The sequence below is a fragment of the Macrotis lagotis genome, chromosome X (assembly GCF_037893015.1).
Source record: "Macrotis lagotis isolate mMagLag1 chromosome X, bilby.v1.9.chrom.fasta, whole genome shotgun sequence".
Classification (NCBI taxonomy): Eukaryota; Metazoa; Chordata; class Mammalia; order Peramelemorphia; family Peramelidae; genus Macrotis; species Macrotis lagotis.
This window is the reverse complement of record NC_133666.1, coordinates 249,730,182-249,753,686: the sequence shown is the minus strand read 5'-3', so window position 1 is coordinate 249,753,686 and position 23,505 is coordinate 249,730,182. Positions and strand designations below refer to the sequence as shown.

Here is a 23,505-nt window from a genome sequence, read left to right as displayed (position 1 = left end):
GCCATGAAAATACACATAACAAAAGTTGCTATGTTTCCCTTTTTCACTCAACAATCTCATTTCCCAAAGCACTGATCTTCCAGCATCAGTTATGGTACCAGAGAAGGGGACTCCATTCCCTCCTGCCTAATGTCTCCTTCCATTAGGAAAGGAAGAGTGTGTGCAGAAATACTAGAACCAGTGCCATACCTTCTTTTTGTACCTAAACCCTCTTAGTCACACTTCATAATATTACATACACCTGGAATCATTCTTGGCTAAGTCATCTCTAGTCTTATCACTCTGATGACTCTGGAGGAGAGAGTGAGGCTGATGACTGCCCAGCTTTACCTCTCAAATCTAATTCACAAACAAGTAAAGATATCACTCTGAGCATGCCATTGGTCCTCTTCAAAAACCAAGGACAAGCAACAACTTCAAACTAATGCTTAAAGAGAGATTTCTTCTATATGAACTCTAGTGCTTTTTGACAATTCCTAGATTTTATAATTATGCAATCATAATCCCAAATTTGTTCTGGGGAAAGGAGAGAACCTTCATCTGAAGAGAAAACCTTAGTCTTTCATGAAGGTGGGTTTGTGATTGGGCTTCAGGGGTTCCTCTAAGGCTTCTCATACCTTTTGGCAGGGAAAAAAATTTTAAAAAGGAATCAAAACATGTTTCAATATTGGTAATGCAGGTTTTAATGCAGGCTTTATAGCAAATTTTTCTGGCTCCTTGGCTCAGGATAAATTTGTCAGCCCTTTTGAACAATTAGAACCTTGTGGTCTTGACCACAAAGGCTAAGTGTAATTTATGTGAACTGGATTAGATAGGGGAAGGCTTCATGGAGAAGAGTACATTGAGAATAGGATCTTTTTTTGCTATTTAACTCAGCTATTCCTTCAGCATCCTCAGGCATCTGGTTTTGACAAAGAAGGAAAGTATGGCCTTCCTGAAGCTGGCAACAGATTCTTCCAGTATTCCTTCTGTGCCCTGTGGAAAGGTAGAGTCTCATTTAGAATTTTGAACTGAAGAACAAAAGTATAATTAAATAAATTGTCATTTAGGCAAATTTTCTCTGTATATTTAATGATTTTATATACTTTTATGAGGGCAACTGAAGCTAATGAATAGAAGTTCAATTTAATATAAAATATTATTACATGAATTAATGGGGACAGGGTGGAGGTTATATTTAAGAGGTCTTGAAAGTTCTCCAAGGAGTGATGTCTAACCCTCATTTTCCTGATTTTAAAAAGGAGGAACTGAGGTGTAGGAAAGTGAAATGACTTTCTCAAGGTCATATCAATTGTATTTTTGATTTGTTTTCTATTGAGATCTCCTTGGTTTATTGCTTTATTACTATCAACAAGAGAGAATTTAGTTGAATTTTACAAAATTTGGTGGATTATACACACTGTAATTTTTTTTTTTTTAGTTTTTGCAAGGCAAATGGGGTTAAGTGGCTTGCCCAAGGCCACACAGCTAGGTAATTATTAAGTGTCTGAGGCTGGATTTGAACTCAGTCACTCCTGACTCCAGGGCCAGTGCTCTATCCACTGTGCCACCTAGCTGCCCCCCACATTGTAAATCTTAACAGTATGATGGGACACATCACAAGACAGACCTCATTTGATGCAACAAAACATCATTAATAATTTTCCTGCTGTCAGAAGACTGACTTCAGAGCTTTACTTCAAGAAAAATAATTTGTCTTAATTATTTTATATCTTTGTTCACATCATGAAATACAAGAGTCTTTAAAGTTATATTTAGTGATTCTCCTCCAGGTGCTAAATAGAGAGTTCTGTATGCATTGGAAGTCTGATTCATGTGCTGTGTGCCTCAGATGTATCTCTTCACATGGAGAAGCCGAGGACCTTGCTTCCAGGAGAGTTGCAATATTGTATAAGGGAAGTACCTTGCAGAGACTACAGAGTGTTTATAGACATTCTATAACTGGTTTCCAACTGCTAACCATGTAGTGAATGAAAACCTTCTTGATTGTCTGTGGAGGCATTCAAGGGACTCCTTAACTGCCTCATTCCTCATAGATGCTTGTTTTGTCACTGGATTATTTCACTATGATATATGTTGAGAGGCCATCCTGTAAAGAGAGTTTTGGGGAGTTTTCCCTCCTCTGAAGTCCTGTAGTCCTGAGAAATGGACTTTGGTTTTGGGCTTTTGCATTTGTTCTTTTTCATTCTAGGTGAAAAGAGTAGCATCTTAATATTTGAGAGATTTTAAAAAATCATTAGCTACAGGAATTCAAGAGTCAAAGTCCAGGCTGGGCTTTGTAATCAGTCCAGACTTGAGGAGCAAGGAATGATCTCTGAGAGTAACCATCTGCATTCAGGACAGTAGAAGCTAAGGACTCATTTGGACCGTCATGTCACATTTGGATATGAACTTTTTTTTTTAAGGGTTTTTGCAAAGCAATGGGGTTAAGTGGCTTGCCCAAGGCCACACAGCTATGTAATTATTAAGTGTCTGAGACCACATTTGAATTTAGGTCCTCCTGACTCCAGGGCTGGTGCTCTATCCACTGCACCACCTAGCCACCCTGGATATGAACTTGATGAGATGAATACTATGTAAAATCTAAGTTACAGTTTGAGCCCACTACACTAGGAGACAATGTAGCATGGGGAAGAATATGCACTTGAGGGATTGAGGGATATTTGTGGACTTTGATCTTGTTCCATCTTTGAAGTAACTTATAAAAATGACACAGTACTTTCCCTCCTAATTTTAAAAATTGATTAATTTTTAACATTCATTTAAAATTTTTTTGAGTTTCAAATGACAGTAGAGAAGAGACACCTCCCACACCCTCATACCTCAAGGAATGGCAAATGTAGTAGGCCTGGCTTTGATAGAGAAGGCCAGAGCATATTTCCTACACATAAATCTCCAGTTCAAGAACCTTTGATTCCAGAAAATATTCTTTATCTCCCAGGTATTTTAGCTATAAAACCCTCTTCTTAAAGGAAAAGTTTTGTTAAATTAAAATCTCATTTTGAAAAAATATATAATCATACTCCTTTTAAAGAAAATACTAGCTGGGAAATTTCTCTCTCTAGACGTATGCTATTTCTATTTATTTATGTTGACTAGAAAAGTGATTTTTAGATTAAGAAATGTAAGGAAAGTTGTGTTGGGGCATCTAAGTGCCCAGTGGGTAGAATGCCAGGTTCAAATACTTATTAACTATGTGACCCTGGGTAAGAAACTTAACTCTGTTTGTCTCAGTTTCCTCATCTATAAAATGAGTTGGAGAAGGAGATGGCAAACCACTTACAGTACCTTAGCAAAGAAAACCTCAGGACACAACTGAAATAACTGAACAACAACAAAAGGAAACTTGCCTACCTTGCTCTAATCCAGGGCTTGGTGTGCATACTCAAACCACTCCCCCAGCTCCCATGTTTTTCAGAAGCATCAGGCAAGAAGCCCCTTTCAGGTGCCAGTTCCTCAGCAATGGCTCGAATGTGATAAGGTTCAAATCCACAGCAGCCCCCGATGTACCTGACACCCAAGTTGTAGGCGTCCCTAGCATATTTTTGAATATCCCATCTGGTAGCAACTCTGGGTTCCAGACCTATAATGAAAATAATTTTTTTGCTTCAATAATAAGACAGTTTTATCACATATTTACTAAAAATAAAGTTTTAAGGTACAATTTTTATATATTTATGTGTATAGCTAATCCCATTATACTTTCAGAGCTCTCTAAGTACTTTTGCACTACTCTTTGGGCAGCTAGTTGGCACAACAGCCACTTAAGTCTGTTTGCCTCAGTTTCCTCATCTGTAAATTGAGTAGAAGAAGGAAATGGCAATCACCTATAGTATCTTTGCTAAGAAAACCCCAAATGGTATCACAAAGGGTTGGACATGACTGAAAAACAAAAAAAAAAAGACCTTATCTGTTTGACTTTGAGGGACTGGTGACAAAGAAATTTGTTAAAAGCTAGTCTAGGGCAGAAGTCTTCAGGGTCCAAAACTAGAATGGTAGCTATGAAAGTGGAAAGAAAGGGTAAGATGCAAGTCATATTTCAAAGTCAGGTAAATATATAGGACTTAACAACTGATTGGATGAGGGTGGGAGGCTTTGTGGAAACTTCTTCAGGCTCATCATCTTCCATTTGGCAGACAGAGGTTATTCTCCTAGAGCCTATTTCCCATTCAACTTCAAGAATAAACTCTAGAACAGTCTTTCCTTGGGTCTCACTAATTAAACTTTTTAATCTCCTTGATCTCACATGGTCAATGGGATGGAATATAGTTGCTTATTCCTCACAATTTTTACTTCATGGGATAGGAAGCCAAGCAAACATTTAATCAAGAGTCTTCACTTACCAAAAGGGTACTGTGGGAGGTCCACAAAGCCTCCCTTGCCACAGTCAGGTGTATGGAACCCCAGTGACTGTACCATCAAGTGAGCTTTCATCCCAGAAGCCTCTAGGCCCTCTTTCATTAGTTTCACAGTGGCCAAGCTGATCTTTGGTCCAAAGCGGCAATTCACACCAACAATAGAAGCTCCTAAGAGTTCAAGGAAAGAACATTAGTTTTCCCTTTTACAGTTCTTAAAGACTGGTGGAGAATCTTCTACTGTCTATCTTCTATATGACAAACCACTTGCCCAAGGTCACACAGTGAGATGGTAATAGACCCTCTGGGTCTCAGTTTCCACTTTTGCTAAAAGTAAACTTATAAAGTCCTTTGCTGATGTAGATCTATGATCCCAAAATCAATCTGAGGCAACCTGAAATCGTACTGTGACTTTAAGTGATAACCTGGAAAATGGGTACTTTAAAACACTTTATGCTTCTATAAGAGATATTTAATATAAGAGTAAAGGGAGATTAGAGAGTGTGCTCTAAAAGTCCTTGATGAATTTTCTCTTAACCTTTAGGCTTATTTCCTGTGGAGCCTACAAGTTTAGGACCACATTCAGGAAACGAACTGCTACATTTATCTTATGTCTGTGTATTTTCACACACACACACACACACACACACACACACACACACACACACACACACACACATTGTCTCCCTGTGACTTCTCCCCCATCCACATAAAGAACTCCTTCAGACTCCACATTTGTAGCTAAGGAACCATGATTTATTCATACAAATAGGGACAGAAGGCAGCTTTCTTAGAAATTTGTTCAGTTGGGGCGGCTAGGAGGCATAGTGGATAAAGCACCGGCCCTGGAGTCAGGAGTACCTGGATTCAAATACGGTCTCAGACACTTAATAATTACCTAGTTGTGTGGCCTTGGGCAAGCCACTTAACCCTGTTTGCCTTGCAAAAACCTAAAAAAAACCCCAAGCAAACAAACAAAAAAAAGAAACTTGTTCAGTCTACCTGTGATTCTAGAGCTAGGGAGTAATTAGCATGGTGGTAGCAGAAGTTGTGACAAGAATAGTAGAGACTTTAAAGTTTTGTTCAGATGTTTCCCAAGACTAAATTCCAGCTGGAGAATAAGTCATTATTTTTTTTATCATTTAGAGGCCAAGAAAACGAGTTTGAGTCTTTTACTATCTCAGAGCTAGGATCTTGAATCATGAGGTAAATAGGAGTTTAGAACAGAGTAGAGTTGGCATGAGTGTTTGAGGGACCCTAAAAAAATGGAGGTGGCAAAGGCAATCTTATTAAGGATCTACTAAATTTGGACCTCTTCTGACATTTGAAGGGATAAAAATTCTGTGTTCTAGTCCCCTTACCATAGGTAAAGAATAAAGAAAATTTACTAACTTAAAAACCAAATCACTTGACTATTTATCATGCTAAGGACCTATATTAGAACCTTACCTGCTTTGACCAGTCGAACTGCACATTCACCAGGTGTTAGATTATGCATGTCTCCCTCTGGACCAATGCACATGGTAGCTGCCACAGGCTTCCCAGACTCTTTTAAGACTTCAACAGCCCATTCAGCTTCTTCACAATACTCAAAATACTGAAAGAACTTTCACTTACTCTACTGGCCCAAATATAAAGTAGTTACTGAAAGTGTCAAATAAAGAAGATGGTGATACCCTAATTTACATGAAAATCATAAAAATCTACCAAATGTGAGGATGACAATGAAACTATCTTAGGAAAGTCACCTGTACTCAAGAACATTTACCAAAAGATCATTTTTTTCAGAGCAATGATTTTAATAGCTATTAGAATAGTGCACTGAATTTATGTTCAGAAACTCTCTCTATCAAGACCACAGGCAATAAAGAAAAACAGAAACAACCAATTTCCTTTGATGTCTCAGTACTGTGGAGGGGACAAAAGCAAACATCTTAGTCTTGAAAATTTTGCAGTTTATCAAAGAGACAAAAGCTAGCGAACAAGGCTAGATCAGGTGGTAGGATAACCTTAAGCCTCTGCTATAGGAACTCAGAGGTGTGGAACCTGTCAGCTTTAAATTGGCTGGCACATAAAGAGAGGAGAGCACTACAGCCAAGGAAAGATCACAGCAAATGGAAACCACCCTAACTCAAGAATCAGGGAAGACTGGGAACAAATTCCAGGGGCTTATTGGTGTTTATTACATGTATAACTCTAATTGTTCTAATCTATAAAATGGGTGGTTGTATTAGGTGACCTCTGAAGCTCTTGTTCTAATTCTTTTTTTTTTTTAGGTTTTTGCAAGGCGTATGGGGTTAAGTGGCTTGCCCAAGGCCACACAGATAGGTAATTATTAAGTGTCTGAGACTGGATTTGAACCCAGGTACTCCTGACTCCAAGGCCAGTGCTTTATTCACTGTGCCACCTAGCCACCCCATTGTTCTAATTCTTTTAAGGTAATTTGTTCATAAAGGGAATATTGACCTTTGCACATCAAGTAGGTTATACAGTGTATAAAATCTACATAAAATTTTTTGACCCTTCCTTCATATTAGAGAAGTCTGAATTATGATAGTATTAAAAGATAAAATATGTTAATATTATATGATACTACACATATACTTTATGCATTTCTCAATTTCTAAACTTTTTCTATCATCTGTGGGGGTCTTGCAAAACTCCCCAAGAATTCCCATTTAATTTCATATGCTGACCCTTGATATAAGGTTGACTATAATGTTGACACTTGATTGTATGATGAGGAAAGTCAAGACATGGAAGGGATAACTGTAGTTCATCATCTCTTTATGAGCACATTGCTTTCTATGTTAAAGTCTTGGGCTTCCAGAGGCCATCTCCCATATACTATAAACAAACAGCATGAGCAAAGGGATGATCCAGGTTCTATGAAGGCAGGGACTCTTTGTCTTATCTTCTTATCTCTAGCTACTCCTAACAATATATTCATAGCTAATATTTTATATGGCACTTTAAGGTTTGTAAAGGGCATAATAGATATTATCTCATTTGATCCTTACAACAGTCCTATGAAGGAGGTGTTATTATTACTTCCATTTCACAGAAAACTGAGGCTGATAGATATTAAGTGATTATTCCCAAGATCACAAAACTAATAAGTAATTGAGGAAGGATTTGAATTCAGTTCTTCTCAACTCTAGATCCAGTATTCTAGCTCTTTCCTTTCCTGTTAGGGATTTACCTCTGTAATCAGGAAGTCCACATTCTTTCTAGTAAAAACCTCCAGTTGTTGTTGAAAAATTTCTTTAATTTCAAGTTTATTCTTATGACTTTTGTACAATGATGTTTGACTGATTCCTCCTGCTACCAAAGCATCTCCCTTTTCAGCCACTTCCCTGGCAAGGTCACAGGCAGCTTCATTTACATCTTTCCACTGAAATTAGAAAGCATAGATTTATATGGTAGGATAACGCTTTCTAAAAAATAGGGTGGGAAAGATAGAAAATTAGAGGTTTATAAGAAGTTTGTTCAAAATATAGAAGAATTAAAATTTTATCAAAATCAGTACTTAAAAATACATTTGAAAGGTTTTGAAAAATTAGATGAAAGAACAAATTAAAATTTGAAGGAGTGATCATAGGTTCGGAGCCAGCTATGCCTCAGAGGTCAATAAAGCCAACTCCTACACTTTACAGATGAAGAAACTGAGGTCTACAAAGGTTAAATGACTTGTACATAGCATATTCATGACAAAAGTGACATTTGAAATCAAATCCTTTGACTTGAGAGCTAGAGCTTTTATTTTTTATATTTTATTACATTTTATTCTGAATTTTACAAACACCTGGCAAAATGGCTATTTCTAAATATATAGAAAAAAGGAAAGATTATTGCACATGAAATCAAAAATTTCTATTATATAACAGTTCATTTTTCTTTTACAATAAAACATGTATTCAACATGTAATTTTCAAGATAGCCTTGCTTGTCTATGATTTTTTTTTCCTGGACTTTCTGTTCTCTTATTTGATTTTAAAAATGTTTCAATGACCCCCTTTTATTTCTTTTCTTTTTTTAAAGTCGATCTATTCCTATCCCCCTTTTTCTTCTCACCCCCCTCCAAAAAAAACCCAAACAAAAACAAAAACAAAAACCAAACCAAACCCTTGTTACAAATATGCAGAGTCAGCAAATTGCCACACTAGCCACATCTATTCTTATTCTGCATCATCCTCCCTGATAGGAGGAGAATACTATGTTTCATCATTGGTGCTTGGAAAGGGGTAGGAATTTAGCTTTAGGAATGGAAAAAATGAGATGAATTAAGGTAGCTTCAATCAAAGAAAAGAATCAGTTTCCTTGCTTTACTGTAAACCCAAAGAAGAAAGACATAATCACCTTTAAAATACTTTTAATCTCTTTCCCCAATCCCCAACCTACAGAATTTCATTTATCAAAGAGAAAAAAGGAGGGGAGGGAAAATATATACAGTTTCCACATTGGAATAGAGATACAGATGAATTTGTTTGCACACAGGCTTCTACTGAGAAGGTATTTTGATTTGAGGTTGAACCAGGTTCCTCTTTCCTAGTTTACCTTACTTTCCAAATTGTCTTTGCCACCAAAAAAGGTAAAGGTCTGCATGACATTGGATCCAGCTCTCAGATATTCCATATGAAGCTGCCGTACTGCAAGGATGAGGGGGTTTTAAAATAAGAACAACAATAAAGAAAAACTATCATAGCATGTCATCAATCCATTTCATTAACCATTCACTAATATTTTGCTTCCATACCTAGCTTGGGACCTAGTATTTATGAAAGGCTGAAGTCTCTCTATGAAAGTTAGTGATGAAGCCTGGCAGCTTCAATAACAAACATAAGGGAAGACGCATAATTCAGCTGGGCTGTACTATTCATGAGTTCCATTGGCCCCTGGTTGACCATTTAGTCCTTAACTTCTAGAAAATATTAACTGCTAGTCCAGTGAGGTAAAGAATGTGGGAAATTCAGTTACTACCAGACTTGTATAACCTTCCTTAAATGATGAGGCACTTAATTACTTGGATATCAGGTTACCTTTGAAATTTTTGCCTTCTCAAAATTTTTTTTCCCTAAATACCCATAGATTTTATGAAAACATCTTTGGCATTTTATATAGAACTCTTCTATGGACTTCTTTGGTTAGCATAATTATATGTGTTCATGTATTATGCCCCATTAGACTTAACACCTTGGGAGTAGGGAAAATCATAATAGATTTAGAGTTAGAAGGAATCATAGAGTTATTTAATCCAGACCTCTAACTTTACAGATGAAGAAACTGAAATCTAGAGCCATTATTAAATGGTTTATGAACAGTCATATGGGTAGTAGTAAGTGACCCAGGTCCTCTGACTTGGAGATCAGGTCTTCAATTTCAGTTCTCTTTCTAATCCTCTCCATATTGCTCCCTTCTGATTTCTTTTTTGAATTCTCAGTATCCTTCATGTAGGTATTTCATATATATATATATTTCTTTATTAGAAGCAAATGGGATTAACACACATCACCTTCATTTGTGTTTCCTTTAATATTTTATATATAAGCATATTTTATCTATTTATATACCATATGTTTATAACATATATACATATATTTAAGACATATGTATTTATATAAACTATATTTTCTATACTATGATGGGTTCCATAGAATTAATAATTAGAGAATATGAACATTTAAAAAATGTGATAATGATTTCCTTAACCTGCTTCTGGGTACTCTATAGCTGCTTCTGGTGTCCAGAGTCCAGCTTTCACATATCCCCTCTTCTCAAGGGTAAAGACGAAACTTCCATCACCAATCACAACCTCTCCACTATTCAAGCGTTCTAGAATGCCCTTGAAAGGAAGAAACAAAAAAGGCTTGTTGTTGTTATTTTAAAGACTGGGGAACACTTATTTTTAGGGAATAGTGACTGGATAAAGATTTTTCAATAGAGACGGAGGAGGAATAGCCAGACAGATAGAGGTAGAACTAGGAGAGAATACTGTCATGAAGCTCCAAGGAGGAATGAATACATAGGAGAAAGTGAAGATCTATGTCAAATACTGCAGAGAATGAAGAAGATTGAAGATTGAGAATGAAACATTTGATGAGCAATCAAAAGATAGTAAACTTGGAGAAAGTTGTTTCAGGTAAGGGACAGAGATTAGAAATTAGATTGCAAGGCATAATAGTCCAGCTCTGATTCAGACTAATTCTGGTAATTTAGGTTCTATATTCAGTAAAATAAAATATTTGTAGGAAATTACAAAAAAAATTTACTTAGAGAATGCACAAGGAATCAGTAGTTAATGTGGGTAAATGTGGTCTTTCTCTTAATTTAGAAACATGTCTGCTCAGCAGAACAGGGTCTGAAATATTTTTTCACCTTATAACCAACCCAGTAATGAATCTCTCCAAACTTAATAGTTGACATTTACATAGAGCTCTAAGTGATTTATAGTTGAACCTCACAATAACCCTAAAGAGGCAAGTACTCTATCCATTTTACAAATGAGGAAACAGATTTAGAATAGTTAAGTAATTTCCCATATTCACACAGACAATGCCAAGCAGTTTGGGACTCAGATATTTGATGCAAAGATTCCATTGTAAGACTTGAATTTTGATGCTGTCACTCTTTGCGACGGGTTCAATAGATTCTTAAGTACAAATTTAGTTTGAGTTTACCAAGATGTTAGCACAGAGGAGATTACTGCTTTAAATAGTTAGAGGACATATATCTAGGTCTTATAATAACTTTAAGTTTTTGGATTGGATTTATGATTTCATTGGGATCAATAATTCCCAAAGAAGGGAATTCCTCTTATACCAATTGGCACCTTTTCTGCATGAAGAATCACAGAATTTCCGGGCCCAAAATCGTCCAGGGTCACACAGCCTACTTGTGTCAGAGGTGGGACTTGACCCTTGGTCTTCCTAATTCTAAGACTGATTCCTTGTCCCTATGGTACTTTGCCACTCTGAAAACTACAATAAAGCATATAAGTTTAAAAGAAGAGAGTGTGATCTTTTCTAACCTCCTTTCTCTAATTAGGATAAGAGGTTGATGCCCACTTTTTCCTCCATGTTTGTATAGTCGTCTTCTTAAATACCCCATTTATTTTTTAAAAAGATTTTATTTATTTTGAGTTTTACAATTTTTCCCCTAATATTACTTCCCTGCCCCCACCATTGTTTCCATGGTATACATTGATCTAAGTTGAATGCAATGAGAGAGAAATCATACTCTTAAGGAAACAAAATAAAGTCCGAGCTAGCAGAATTACATATTAAGATATTGAGTTTTTTTAAATTAAAGGTAATATCTTTGGTCTTTGTTCAAACTCCACAATTCTTTCTCTGGATACAGATGGCATTCTCTATCTCAGATAGCCCCAAATTGTCCCTGATTGCTACATTGATGAGATGAGCAAGTCTATCAGGGTTGATCATCACCCACCCATGTTGCTGTTAGGGCGTACAATGTTTTTCTGGTTCTGCTCATCTCACTCAGCATCAGTTCATGCAAATCGCTCCAGGCTTCCCTGAATTCCCATACAGTGTTCCATGACACACACACACACACACACACACACACACACACACACACACACACACATATATATATATATATATATATATATATATATATATATCATAGTTTGTTAAGCCATTCCCCAATTGAAGGACATTTACTTAATTTCCAATTCTTTCCCACCACAAACAGGTCTGCTATGAATATTTTTGTACAAGTGATGTTTTTACCCTTTTTTAATAATCTCTTCAGGGTATAGACCCAGTAGTGGTATTGATGGATCAAAGGGTATGTACATTTTTGTTGCCCTTTGGGCATAATTTCAAATTGCTCTCCAGAAAGGTTGGATGAGTTCACAACTCAAATAGTGATCATTGTCCTTTCTGGTCATATTGGCCAGTCTGAGAGATGCTTTAATTTTCATTTCTCTACTAAGTAATGATTTAGGGCATTTTTTCATATAACTATGGATTGCTTTAATTTCCTCATCTGTAAATTGCCTCAAATACTCCACTTATACAAAATACAAGAGTGCCTGCTTTTTCTTCTCCTTGTCTTCCATAGTGTAGTTTCCCTTTTGCCTCTATTTTCTTTACTTTCTTATAACCAACAAACTAGAACAGACTCACACCCAGGTCTGATTTTGCTGACCCCTTTGATCCTTAAAAAAAGTAAAATTGTGGAAAGGATATCTGTTTCTTCTCTATTTGTATGTAACTACTTCATTATCATTTATCCCCTTTCAATTACTCAACCTTTGTTGGTTTCCTTTGATTACTGCGTTTACATTTCAAATTTTTTACTCAACTCTTGTCTTTTCATCAGAAAAGATGGGAAGTCCACTATCCATTTATCTTTTAAGATTATAAACAATTTTGAGTATGGATCACTCTGGTTTGTAACTTTTTATCTATCAACATTTAGATATCACAAAGTAGATGCTTCTAATTTTTATGTTATCTTGACTATGGTGCTTTAATACCTGAACTATTTTCTTCATGTCTACTTGAAGTATTTTTATCTCTATAGTTCTACAGTTTGTCTATAAAATTATTTAGTTTTTTCAATTTAGGGTTTCTTTCAGTTAGTAATTAGTAGATTTTTTAATTTTTATGTTGTTCTCTGCTTCTAATAGCTCTGGAAAATTTTTTTGTATGATATAATGTCCAGTTGGGTTTTTTGTTTGTTTGTTTGTGAGGATTTTAGAGAATGTCATGATTTTAAAAAATTCTTTGCTTTGTTTTACAGTTGAGCTTTTGTTTGGAGTTATTTTACTTAACTAATTATGGGGTTTATTTGCATATAAACCAAAGGTGGAACCACTCACACAGAAGAATATGAGGTTATATGTATTTCACTGCCACCTTTGGGTTAAAGAATTTTGCTTTATTCTGGGAGAATATATCTAAAAAGTCAGAAATTGACTCTATTCAGACTATAAACTACTAAAGACTGTGAAAAGGAAATTATGATTTCATATTGATCAACATGATAAATGTAATGAATATATTAATAATTTGTATTTCTAAGAACTCCTTTTTCTCAAGAAGCCTCTGACCTGGGAGTAAGACTCATTATGCAGCTTGAGGTGATTAATCAATCTTTACAATTGCTATTCTTATATTTCACCATGCCTCCCATTTAATGAACTGAATTGAAAATGGCAGGACCTATTTCTGTGCACCAAAGAACCTCCAAGACTAAACAATCAACTTAATTGTTCTCATAGGCCTTGAGGACTCCTGTATTGTTTGGCACTCATGGGTTTGCTTGAGAAACTGTTCAAACCTTAGAAATGATTATGTTGTAATCCACCTTCCTTCTCCCTTCCCACTAGAGATTTATGTCTTGTAGTTATTTTTGCAGCTCTCCCCCCCCCCCCCCATAACAAAACAAAATCCTTTATACTCCAAAGTGGTAGTGAAACACATATTGTCCTGTTGGTTAGATGCTGACCCCTCTCTAATCTGGATGCTGCTGCTGCTGCTGCTGCTGCTGTGAATGGATGAAGTAATTGATATTAGGCTCTACCCTATGCATCAACCCCTAGTTTCTTTTTCATTTTCTTGGTGTTGGTTTTTAGGTTCAGGGATCAACTTTATCCTCTTTGCAGGATACTAAGGAATAGGTTGATTCCATCAACTTCTATGGTCCCGACAAGCCCCAGTGGGATGGTGATGATCACACATGTCTCAGGTCTCCTACATAACTCTTGGTGCTGATGTTAGAAGACTAGATCGGTTTTGAATTTCCAGTGAGGGTCTAAATGCTTTGAAAATTCATGCTTGATTTTTTTTTTCTTCCTGTGCAGTGTACTCTGGAGACTGGCCCACTTTCCTGCTTCAATTCTGACAACCTAAAACAAGAATTTGGCTCCATGCACCCAGACGATAGCCCAAGAAAATGGAGTTCATAGTTACTGTAGCATGAATTCTTTAATGTCAGCACTGAGTAAGATTACATTTTAAAATTTTCAACAAACTTGCACATTGTTGATTCTACCTCGGGGAGAAGAAAAAACCCTCAAAACACTTCAGAGCTTATTTTTGACCTTAATTATGAAATTGAGTCCTCCAAAGAATAAAAATACTTGCTTTGGTTGGATCTCCAAGAAATGAAATGTAAATATTTGAAGGATCTGAACTTTCATCAAATTTGTAAGCCAGTTTATGATAGGTAAATCCCGGAGAGCTGTCTTTGGTATTCAGAGATTAAATGATTTGTCCAGCGTCACAAAGCCAGTAAGTGTTGGACCAAGAAATTCTTAATTCTATACATAAGATCAAAGATTTGGAACTGAAAGAGACCTCAGCTCCCTCATTTTGGAGATGAAAAACAGAGGCCAAGAAGTTGTGATTTCCCCAAGATTACACAACTTCCCTCTGAGGTAGGATTTAAAAACACTTTCTGTTGATTCTAAATCTAATACTCTATCAAATATGGGATGATTCAGTTCCTGAATTTTAATCATCACAGTCATACTGTCTCTGAAATTAAACATAATGAACAATAAGCTATTCAGACAAGGTTTTGGATTTATTTTCTAAATGATGTTAATTTGTGATGAAATAAACAATCATGCAACAGCAATTAAATTATCAATATTTTACTTCAGGGGAATCTAACAAGCCTAACTCCCACCCCACCCCAAATTTACTGTTCCTATAGATCATTTGAATGAATACACATCAAGTTCTTGAAAATCTGTTAAAACCTAAAAACTCTGAGACAAGAGGGAAGGGGTGGAAATTCCTGGGTTTTGAGTATCCTATTTTCAGCTTCTCTAGTCTGTTAAGAGATAGTTTTGGGAGGAGGGGGCTTTTGGAGGCAATGGGGATTAAATGACTTGCCCAGAGTCCCACAGCTAGTATCTGAGGTCACATTTGAACTCAGATCTTCCTGAGTCTGTTTCACCACCCAGCTGCTCCAGACAGCTCATTTTCTTACGTTTATCTTTTTTTCTCCAGTAAAATCCACTTCTGACCCCATCCTTTCCAAATTCCGGAACTGTCAGGGAGAGAAAGGAGCTGAACTTATATGGATCTAAGCATCTTTTTAACTCCACTTTTAACCAACTTTGGAACGTTTCCTCGAGACATTTGACCTAGTCGGGGTCCGGGTGGGGAGTTCAGGATATGTGTAGGACGTAATAAAGATGTGTGGACTCTTAAACTCTGAGAGAGGGGAGTGGGGGAAGGGAGAGGAGCTGTGCAGTGGGAGTAGGCAAGATAAAGGGCAGGCATGGGGGGAGGGGAGAAGCTCATCAGGACCATTCTAAGGGTCAGGGATGAGCGAGTGCGTGGTGGTGGTGATGGTGGTGGTGGGCAGAGAGAAACACATAGAGAGAAACTCAGACAAGACTCGGAGACAGAAAACTTCTCCCCCCAACCCCCCCAACAAGAGCTACATACAGACGGACAACTGGAGACGAACAGACAAAGAAGACAAGTTCTTTGGTTTCCCACGACTCTCACCTTCTTCGCCCTTTTCCCCGCGACGGATGCCATCTCTCCACTCGTGGTCCAATGCTCGTCTCAGGGACTCAGAGGGCCAAGTGGCTGCCTTGCACCTGGGGAGTAGCTGGAAGCAGTGAGGTGGGCCTGGCCCTCCTCTTTCCCCCGCCCATGGCAGGATAAGGGTGGGTCCTACGTCACCCCGGGGAGTTGTTCACCACTAGTCCCGGGTCGAATCTCCTGCTGCCCCAAGGGGTCATTACCGGGACCGGGGCGTCTGATTGCTCAGAAACGTCTAGGATCATTGCTAGAGGAACCACCCGAGCATTGTTGGGGGGCTGCACGTGTCCTGAACTCTGCCTCTCCGCCAGACCCTAGCCATGCTTCTGGGTGGCTTGAGGCAGCTGAGGTGTCAGCTATGCACAGCGGAGTCCACTTTGGCTCCAGGCCGCTGGCTGCGGTCCGTATGCAGCAGCAGCGGTGGTGGCAGCGGCGGCAGGCCCCCCTTCCAGGAGAGGTGCGTGCCAGAGTCCTGGGCCGGCTCCGGACAGGGCTGGGGCGGGGAGGGAGAGGTGAGGGCGGAATGGTGGCGGAGAAAGCAGCGCTCTTGCTCAGTCCACTTCTAAGAGGATGAACCAAGTCGCGGCCGGAAGGAGAGAGGGAACTGTCCAGCTCCTTCCCAGTTTATCCTCTCTGAGTCCAACCAGAGGATTTAAGTAGCAGAGCGTTTTTCTTTTGTAATATTGCCATTGTTACAGGCCAAGAGCCATTGTTTTAGGAATTGCCACTTAGATCATATTAGAGTTTCATTAATTTGATTTCTTAATCTGAGTCATAAGCAGTGAAAACTTCTTGAAGGAATAGGACAGCATATTTTTTCTTCTTTATATTCCCAGCAACTAGTGCCTGGCAGTCCCTCACCCCTCACCCGAGTGGGCAACTTCCAGTGAGCAGCAGAATCTGTCAACACCCAGGGGCATTTTCTTTGCAATTTCAGTCTTAGACACTACCTGACTTGCCCAGAGTCAGACAGCCAGTAAGCAAGACTCCCTCCCATCTTCCCGACTCTCAGGACACCTCTGTCTCCATTACCCCACAATACTCACCTGACTTATTTGTGGCCAATCAAAAGTTGCTGCGTTGTTGACTCTGTTTAGAACTAAGAGTGAAATAGAGATTTGGCAAAGATGAATTGAGCAGTGGTTAAAAGGATTACTTGTTGACAGTTAAATAAGAAAATTTATGCCCACAAATCTCATTTTGGTAACTGCGCGATCATATTAGCTAGATAATCATAAAGTCTCTGTTTTGCTTGTGCTGCGTAAACACAGCTGCCTTTTCAGATGACAAATGATGTTTATTTGGGAGGTAGTTAGATGGCAAAAAAGTCACCCAGTATGGCATAGATGGAAGCACAGGAGTTTGGTGCAGTTTCAGTTGGGAGAGAAGAGAATTCTAGTCTGAAATCTCTCTCTTGTTTGTTATATGGCTTGTGAGTGAGTGAGTCATTTAGTCTCTATGTTCCTTAGTTTCCCTAGCTATAAAATAAGGGGATTGAACAAGTGACTTTCTCAGATCTCTTATAAATCTAACCAGCCTGTAATAAATAGATAACTTTTAATACTGTTTGAATAGAAAAGGCTGTGCTTGTGTTTATGCATTTTTAGTTCCCTTATTAGGCTATCAAAATATTTAATTCTAGAAAGGAAATAAATCATATTATGGTATAATGAGCAAACAACTTTATAAATTTCCAAAGGAAAGAATGTTGTAACAAAGATCACTAGACTGGGAATTAAGAAGGGAAAAGAACATTGGTTAAATACCTACAATATGGTAGACACTATGCTAAGTGCTTTATTCATTTGTTATCACAATGTAGATGTGATTATTATTCAATTTCACAATTGGGGAAATTGAGGCAGAGGTTTAAATGACTTGTCCAGATCAATCATCTAGGAAGTATCTAAGGCCAGATTTGAACTCAGTTCTTCCTGATACCAGGCCCAATAAATACTCTATCCACTGTACCACCTAGCTGTCAAGGTAAAGAAACCAGGTTCTAGTCCAAACTCTTTTACCTACTAAGGGAAGTAAGAGCTTAAGTAAGTTATTTGCTCACTTTCCTTATCTGTAAAATGAGGTGATTGAACAAAGATAAATTTTAAGATACAATTTCAGTTCTGATATTCTACACTACTGTATCCTTACTGAAAAATACACATATGAGGTTTAAAAATTAGCCAAATCCACAAAATTAGCCAATCCACAAAAACATAGAGAATGTTGTTTTGGTTCAAAGTACAAAAGGAGATGATAAAAAAGTTATAGTTTAAAGAAAAGTTTAAAGAATAAAGAAAAATAGATCTTTATATTGAATACTGTAGTGTTGAAGAGAAATAGAAGTTCTCAGAGTAAGGATGATCTGGGTTCTACTTGTTTGACCCTGAAGAAATCTTTTTTTGAAATTTAATCTTTAATTCATGGCATAAAACAAGCATTTCCATAACATAGAACAAAAAAGATGATTATGCATGAAGCTGCAAATTTTCTATGCACAACCTGTTATTCTCTTCAAATATACAGCAAAATTATCATGTAAATTTCTTTTTTCTTCTCTCCCCCCATGGTAACTATTAGACACAGAGAAGTATATATTATACACACACATATATATATATATGTGTATATATATATATATGTGTGTGTGTGTGTGTGTGTGTGTGTGTGTGTGTAGAATTATTCTATAGATTTGTCCATTTATCAGTTCTTTCTCTGGGTGCAGGTAGTGTCTTTCTTCATATGTCCTTTATAGTTAATCTGGGTATTTGTAATAGACAAAATAACTTCAAAGTAATTCTTAAAATAATATTGCTGTTACTGTACACAGTGTTCTCTTGGTTCTGTTTTTTTCACTCTTCATTATTTCATGAAAGTCTTCCCATGTTTTTACAAAATCATTGAACTCATCATTTCTTATAGTATAATAGTATTTCATCACAATCATATACCACAACTTGTTCAGCCATTCTTCAATTGATGTGCATCTCTGCAGTCTTTATTACTACAAAGAGAGCTGCTATAAAAATCCTAGAATATATAGATTCTTTTCCTTTTTCCTCTGATCATCTTTGGAAATAAACCAAGTAGTGATGTTCCTGGGTCAAAGCATTTAGGTTAATTTGGACTTAATTCCAGGTTGCTTTCCAAAATGGTTGGATCAGTTCACAATTAGGAATCAGTTTACAAATTGGGAATTAGAACCTCATTTTTCCATATCCTCTCCAACATTTTTTTATTTTCCCCCTTCTATCATTTTAGCCAGTCTTATAGATAGAAAATAATATTTCAATGTTGTTTTAATGTGTATTTCTCTAATCACTAATGATTTAGAGTATTTTTATAGGACTATAAATTATTTTGATTTCTTCTTTGGAAAACTATCTGATCATATCCTTGGACCATTTATCAACTGGGGGATGATTGTATTCTTATATATTTGACAAAGTTCTTTATCTATTTTAGATCTGAAACATTTATCTAAGGTTTATCTAAACTAAACTGCAGTTTAATCATAAAATCCCCACCTTGATTTTCTGCTCTTCTTTTAATCTTGATTATATTAATTTTATTTGTATAAAACTTCTTTAATGTAATCTAAAGTATACATTTTGCTCCTAATTTTGCTCTCTATTATTTATAAACTGTTCACCTATCCATAAGTCTGATAAGCAATATGTTCTATATTCTAATTTTCTTATAAAATCTCTTTATATCTAAGTCATTTCATTTTGACTTTATCTTGGTAACTGGTGTGAGGTGTTTATCTGTGCTCAGTTTCTGCCATACTATTTTCCAGTTTTCCCTTCTGATCATAGCTTTCAGGTAGTCTGACAACTCATCTATTCTACAGTCCAGTTGTTTTTCTAATGAAATGTTTTAGATTATCTTCAATTTTTTTTCTGGTTTTATTATATCTTGTTTTTTTAATAACTTCATTTTATTCGACTTGCTCAATTCTAGTTTTCAAGATGTCATTTTCTTCCTTAAGATTTTATTTCTCTTTTTCTAATTAACTTTCTTTTCATAATTTCCTTAGGTTGTTTTTTCCCTAATTTCTCTTCATTCTCTCTTAATTGATTTTTAAAAATTCCTTTTACTTTTTCCAAGATTTCTTTTTGGTCTTGTGATCTTTTGACATTATTTTTTAGAGTAGAAGTGGCTTTCTTTTACTTTTAACTTCCCAGTGCTCCAGGCAGCTCTGTAAATTATAGAGTATAAAATGAATGGTCTTGAGAGAGGGAGTTTCTACAGTGTTAGTTGCCCATTCCAACGAAATTATAGGAAGGAGGAGGAGGGAAAAGAGAGGGAAGAAAAGGAGGAAGAAGAGATGGAAGAGAAGAAGAAAAATAAGGGGAAGATTTTTCAAGTCTTCTACTTCTTGCCTGTGTGACCTTTGGGTCACTAAATCTTTGGACTCCAGCTTCCCTTTCCATAAAATGTTGAGATGGCATTAAATGACCTAAAATAAATGTCTTCCTGTTCTAAGTGGATATCTTTTTTAAATTAGGGACAGATTTTAATTTTTTTGCAATATGGTTTCTATAGAAATATAATCTATATAAAATTGCTTGCCTTCTCAAATTGGAAGGACAGAAAAAATATGGAACTTAATACTAAAAAAATTTTTAAATTATGTATATACATGTAACTGAGAAAAAATAAAAATTAAATGAAAAATATTTAGGGACCGAATAGAATTTAAATATTAGGCTCTTCTCAGTTATAACAAGAGATAATTGAAATCACTTGAAATTTGGAGAAAGTAAATATTTGGTGATCTTTTCAGGTTCATAGTTGTTCTCAATATTGTGTGAGGGAGGATATCTCATGTTTCATTGTTGTATATGATAAGACCTCTGGAATAGAAGCTACTACCAGGAAGATGGGGCCTGACTAAGATAGAGGAAGGTAGCAAGAAATTGATAATAGAGGATAATATAGAAGAGAAAGGATCTAAGAGTGGGAAGAAGATAAAATATAAACTGTGGGAGATTATGAAAACCAAAAGTCAAGGAACAAATTAACTCTCATTAGATGTTTGACATGGATAATATGTAATAACTATCACAAAAAAGAAGAAAGAACTTTTGAGTTAACTCATGGCACCAGAAGCTTAGGGCAGAAAAAAAAAGTTTCATAAACACTTTATCTAGTAAATCAATCTACCAAGAGTCAAGTAAATTGGGTTTCTGATCTTAGTTTTTTTTTTCTTAAGAACAGGACATTGATAGAAAAAGCTTCTCTTTATCTCCTCTAGACAGATGGGTAGTGCAGGTCTGTCTTTATTTCGTCCTCAATTAGAGGAACATTTATCTCATGTTCTAGTATCCTAAAAGAACATTACTTATTAGAAAAGGGTGATTAGTTTAAAAAAGAAATTCCAATGAAAATTAAGAACCTCCTTTCTTCCTTCTTCATATATCCTTGCTGAACTTTCTAATCATTTCTTCTTGCTCAGAATAGAACTCTCAGTTCTCTTCCATAAAAATACTATTTCAAAACTGATCATAGCATGTTGGTGACTGGACCCTAGGTCCTCAAAGCCAGGACATTGCAATTTTAGGTCAGTCCTATCAAGATGGAAAGGTTTTTTTGGATATATATATATATATATATATATATATATATATATATATATTAATTATATGTAATAAACATATGTAATTATATAAAATATAATATAAATCTATATTATATATAAAATAAATATATAATATATATATATATATATATAATTTTTTAAGTTGGTATCTATTTTGGGGGGGGTCAAACTTGTTCCTTTTAATTTTATAACATTCTTTTTGGATGCTTTTTGTGGTTACTCTTTTTATTTAAATTCTTGTAGTCATTGTGCATATTATTTTCCTGGCTCTGCTTACTTCTCTCTGCAAATCTTTTCATTTTAAAAAAATTATCATATATATATGTTGTGTCTTACAGTATAATATTCCATTATGTTCATGTGAAAAAGATATTCTAAAGAATAATAATGTTGTTGAAAGTCAGGGAATCTAGATTCAAAGCCAAAACATGTAAAATTGAAGGAATATGAAGAGATACAAAGATCATTTGTGCTAGGAGATGGGGTGCAATTCTTTTGTTTTGGCCAGAAACCCCGAGGATCTTTCCCTCCCAAATTGATTTTTTTCCCAGGCAAAAGAGGTCACTCTTTGCCTCTTATTTTACTTAGCCTTAATTACTGACCAGGCATTGCCTCAGTCAAACTGAGGCTCATTAAAGACCTTATCAACTTTAAAGTGCTATATGAATGTTATTAATAAAGAAAAAATAGAGATGTTCAATTTCAGCATGGCCCCTAAATACATTTCTATCATGTATTCAGCCATTTCCCATCTTAACATCATCATGGAGGCTACTTACCACTGAATATAAATAGAAAGATTAAATATAGATGAGGGGTTCTCCTGATGCCCCTGTTTGTAGAAAACTATGTATTTACATCGAACTCTGGAACATTGTGAGATGTTTTCAGTGAGAAGGGTTAAGCTTCAAAAGGGTTAAGTCTAGCTTTCCAAACATTAAAACCCAGATACTAAAAATATAGTAGATTGTAGAGATTGTGACATGCATTTGGATAGACAACCCACAGAATCTGTTTATCAGTATGTTTATTTTGGACAATGTTGATAGATTGAATAGGAGCAGAATAAGAAGCTGAATTGCCTTTGGAAAACTGCACAGAATTTTTAGTGACTTCACAATCATCTCTGGAGCAAATACTCATCTTTTAAATCACAATAGTTCAAAGGTGATGAGTAGCTGGGAAGGGAAGAGAATAAACATTTAGTCATTCCAGTCCCATGCTTTTGTCCTGGTTATGCTTCATGCTTGGGATGTTCATCCTCCTCACCTCTGCCTCTTAGACTTCACTCAAAACTCATCTTAAATGAATCTTTCTGCAGGAGGGGATAATTGCTATAATGGGGATTTTCCCATATGAAATGAACATACTCTATATTGGACATATCTGTGTAGAACTACCTTCCCCCTCAGGGGTGCCATTTTCCCAAATCCAAATTGCTCTGGGAGATCATTTCTTTGCCAATGGCTAACTACTTCTTCCCTCAAGGTTCTAGGGGTCTGGATTTTCTAATACAGTCACTCATAAGCCACAATCTGGAGTATTTCCCCTTTTCAATTGACCAGTTAATATCAATTAGCTATTAAGAGGGATATTATTGAAAAGTTACAGAAAGGTCAGAAATTGCAAAAGTGTCCCTTAAATTGGGGGTATACTCTCTCCTCTCTGCACACACCAGATCCTTGAACAGCATGGTCTCAATGATGAAGCTTAAAGGTATAGAAACATCCATGAAGTGGATACCTATGTCCAAGGGGGCATCTTTTGACACTGAGAATCCTTTTTTCCTTTTATAGAGTTCCCACTAAGTTCCCTTCTAGGTAGGTTCCCTTGCTGATAGACATTTTGATCTACTGGGATAGTTCTTTGAAGGATTTTATATGTCATTTCCCTGAGTCAATCAACTTATGATAGGACTGGCTCCTCACTAGATTCAGTTATGGCTGATACCAGTCCAGTGGTCTTTGCTATTGGCCAGGCTTGGACTTTTTGAAGCTCAACCCATTAC

At 36.4% G+C, this 23,505-nt stretch overlaps 2 protein-coding genes across 7 annotated transcripts in view; one reads left to right on the top strand and one right to left on the bottom strand.

The window, feature by feature from the left end:
- Positions 1 to 659: 659 nt before the first annotated feature.
- BHMT2 (betaine--homocysteine S-methyltransferase 2) lies at positions 660 to 15,968 on the bottom strand. Of its 4 annotated transcripts, XM_074206767.1 has the most exons (8): positions 15,854 to 15,968; positions 10,065 to 10,197; positions 8,913 to 9,004; positions 7,558 to 7,749; positions 5,805 to 5,952; positions 4,344 to 4,526; positions 3,355 to 3,583; positions 660 to 975 (listed from the first exon to the last, which is right to left on the bottom strand). In XM_074206767.1, the coding sequence occupies exons 1-8, from the start codon at positions 15,884 to 15,886 to the stop codon at positions 894 to 896; spliced, it is 1,092 nt and encodes a 363-aa protein (XP_074062868.1). In that variant the 5' UTR covers positions 15,887 to 15,968; the 3' UTR covers positions 660 to 893. The 4 variants fall into 4 exon arrangements, with proteins under 4 accessions (XP_074062868.1, XP_074062870.1, XP_074062871.1 ...); XM_074206769.1 differs by lacking the exon at positions 15,854 to 15,968 and having other exon boundaries at positions 8,918 to 9,004; positions 10,065 to 10,157; XM_074206770.1 differs by lacking the exons at positions 10,065 to 10,197; positions 15,854 to 15,968 and adding an exon at positions 9,112 to 9,982 and having other exon boundaries at positions 8,918 to 9,004.
- DMGDH (dimethylglycine dehydrogenase) overlaps positions 14,693 to 23,505 on the top strand; it is a 112,590-nt gene continuing 103,777 nt past the window's right edge. The window contains exon 1 of one of the 3 annotated variants that reach the window (XM_074206765.1): positions 14,693 to 14,766. In XM_074206765.1, coding sequence (XP_074062866.1) covers positions 14,708 to 14,766 — 59 coding nt within the window. In that variant the 5' untranslated portion in view covers positions 14,693 to 14,707. Of the gene's footprint in view, positions 14,767 to 15,725; positions 16,350 to 23,505 lie in introns of those variants that run through there. The other 2 variants (XM_074206766.1, XM_074206764.1) reach the window with 2 other exon arrangements.

Excerpts from the sequence above, each read along its gene's own strand:
- BHMT2 (XM_074206767.1), bottom strand. The coding sequence starts at position 15,886 with ATGGCATCCGTCGCGGGGAAAAGGGCGAAGAAG. Across the intron at positions 10,198-15,853 it reads CGGGGAAAAGGGCGAAGAAG|GGCATTCTAGAACGCTTGAA; the intron begins GTGAGAGTCGTG and ends CTTCCTTTCAAG. Across the intron at positions 5,953-7,557 it reads TGGACTTCCTGATTACAGAG|TATTTTGAGTATTGTGAAGA; the intron begins GTAAATCCCTAA and ends AAGTTCTTTCAG.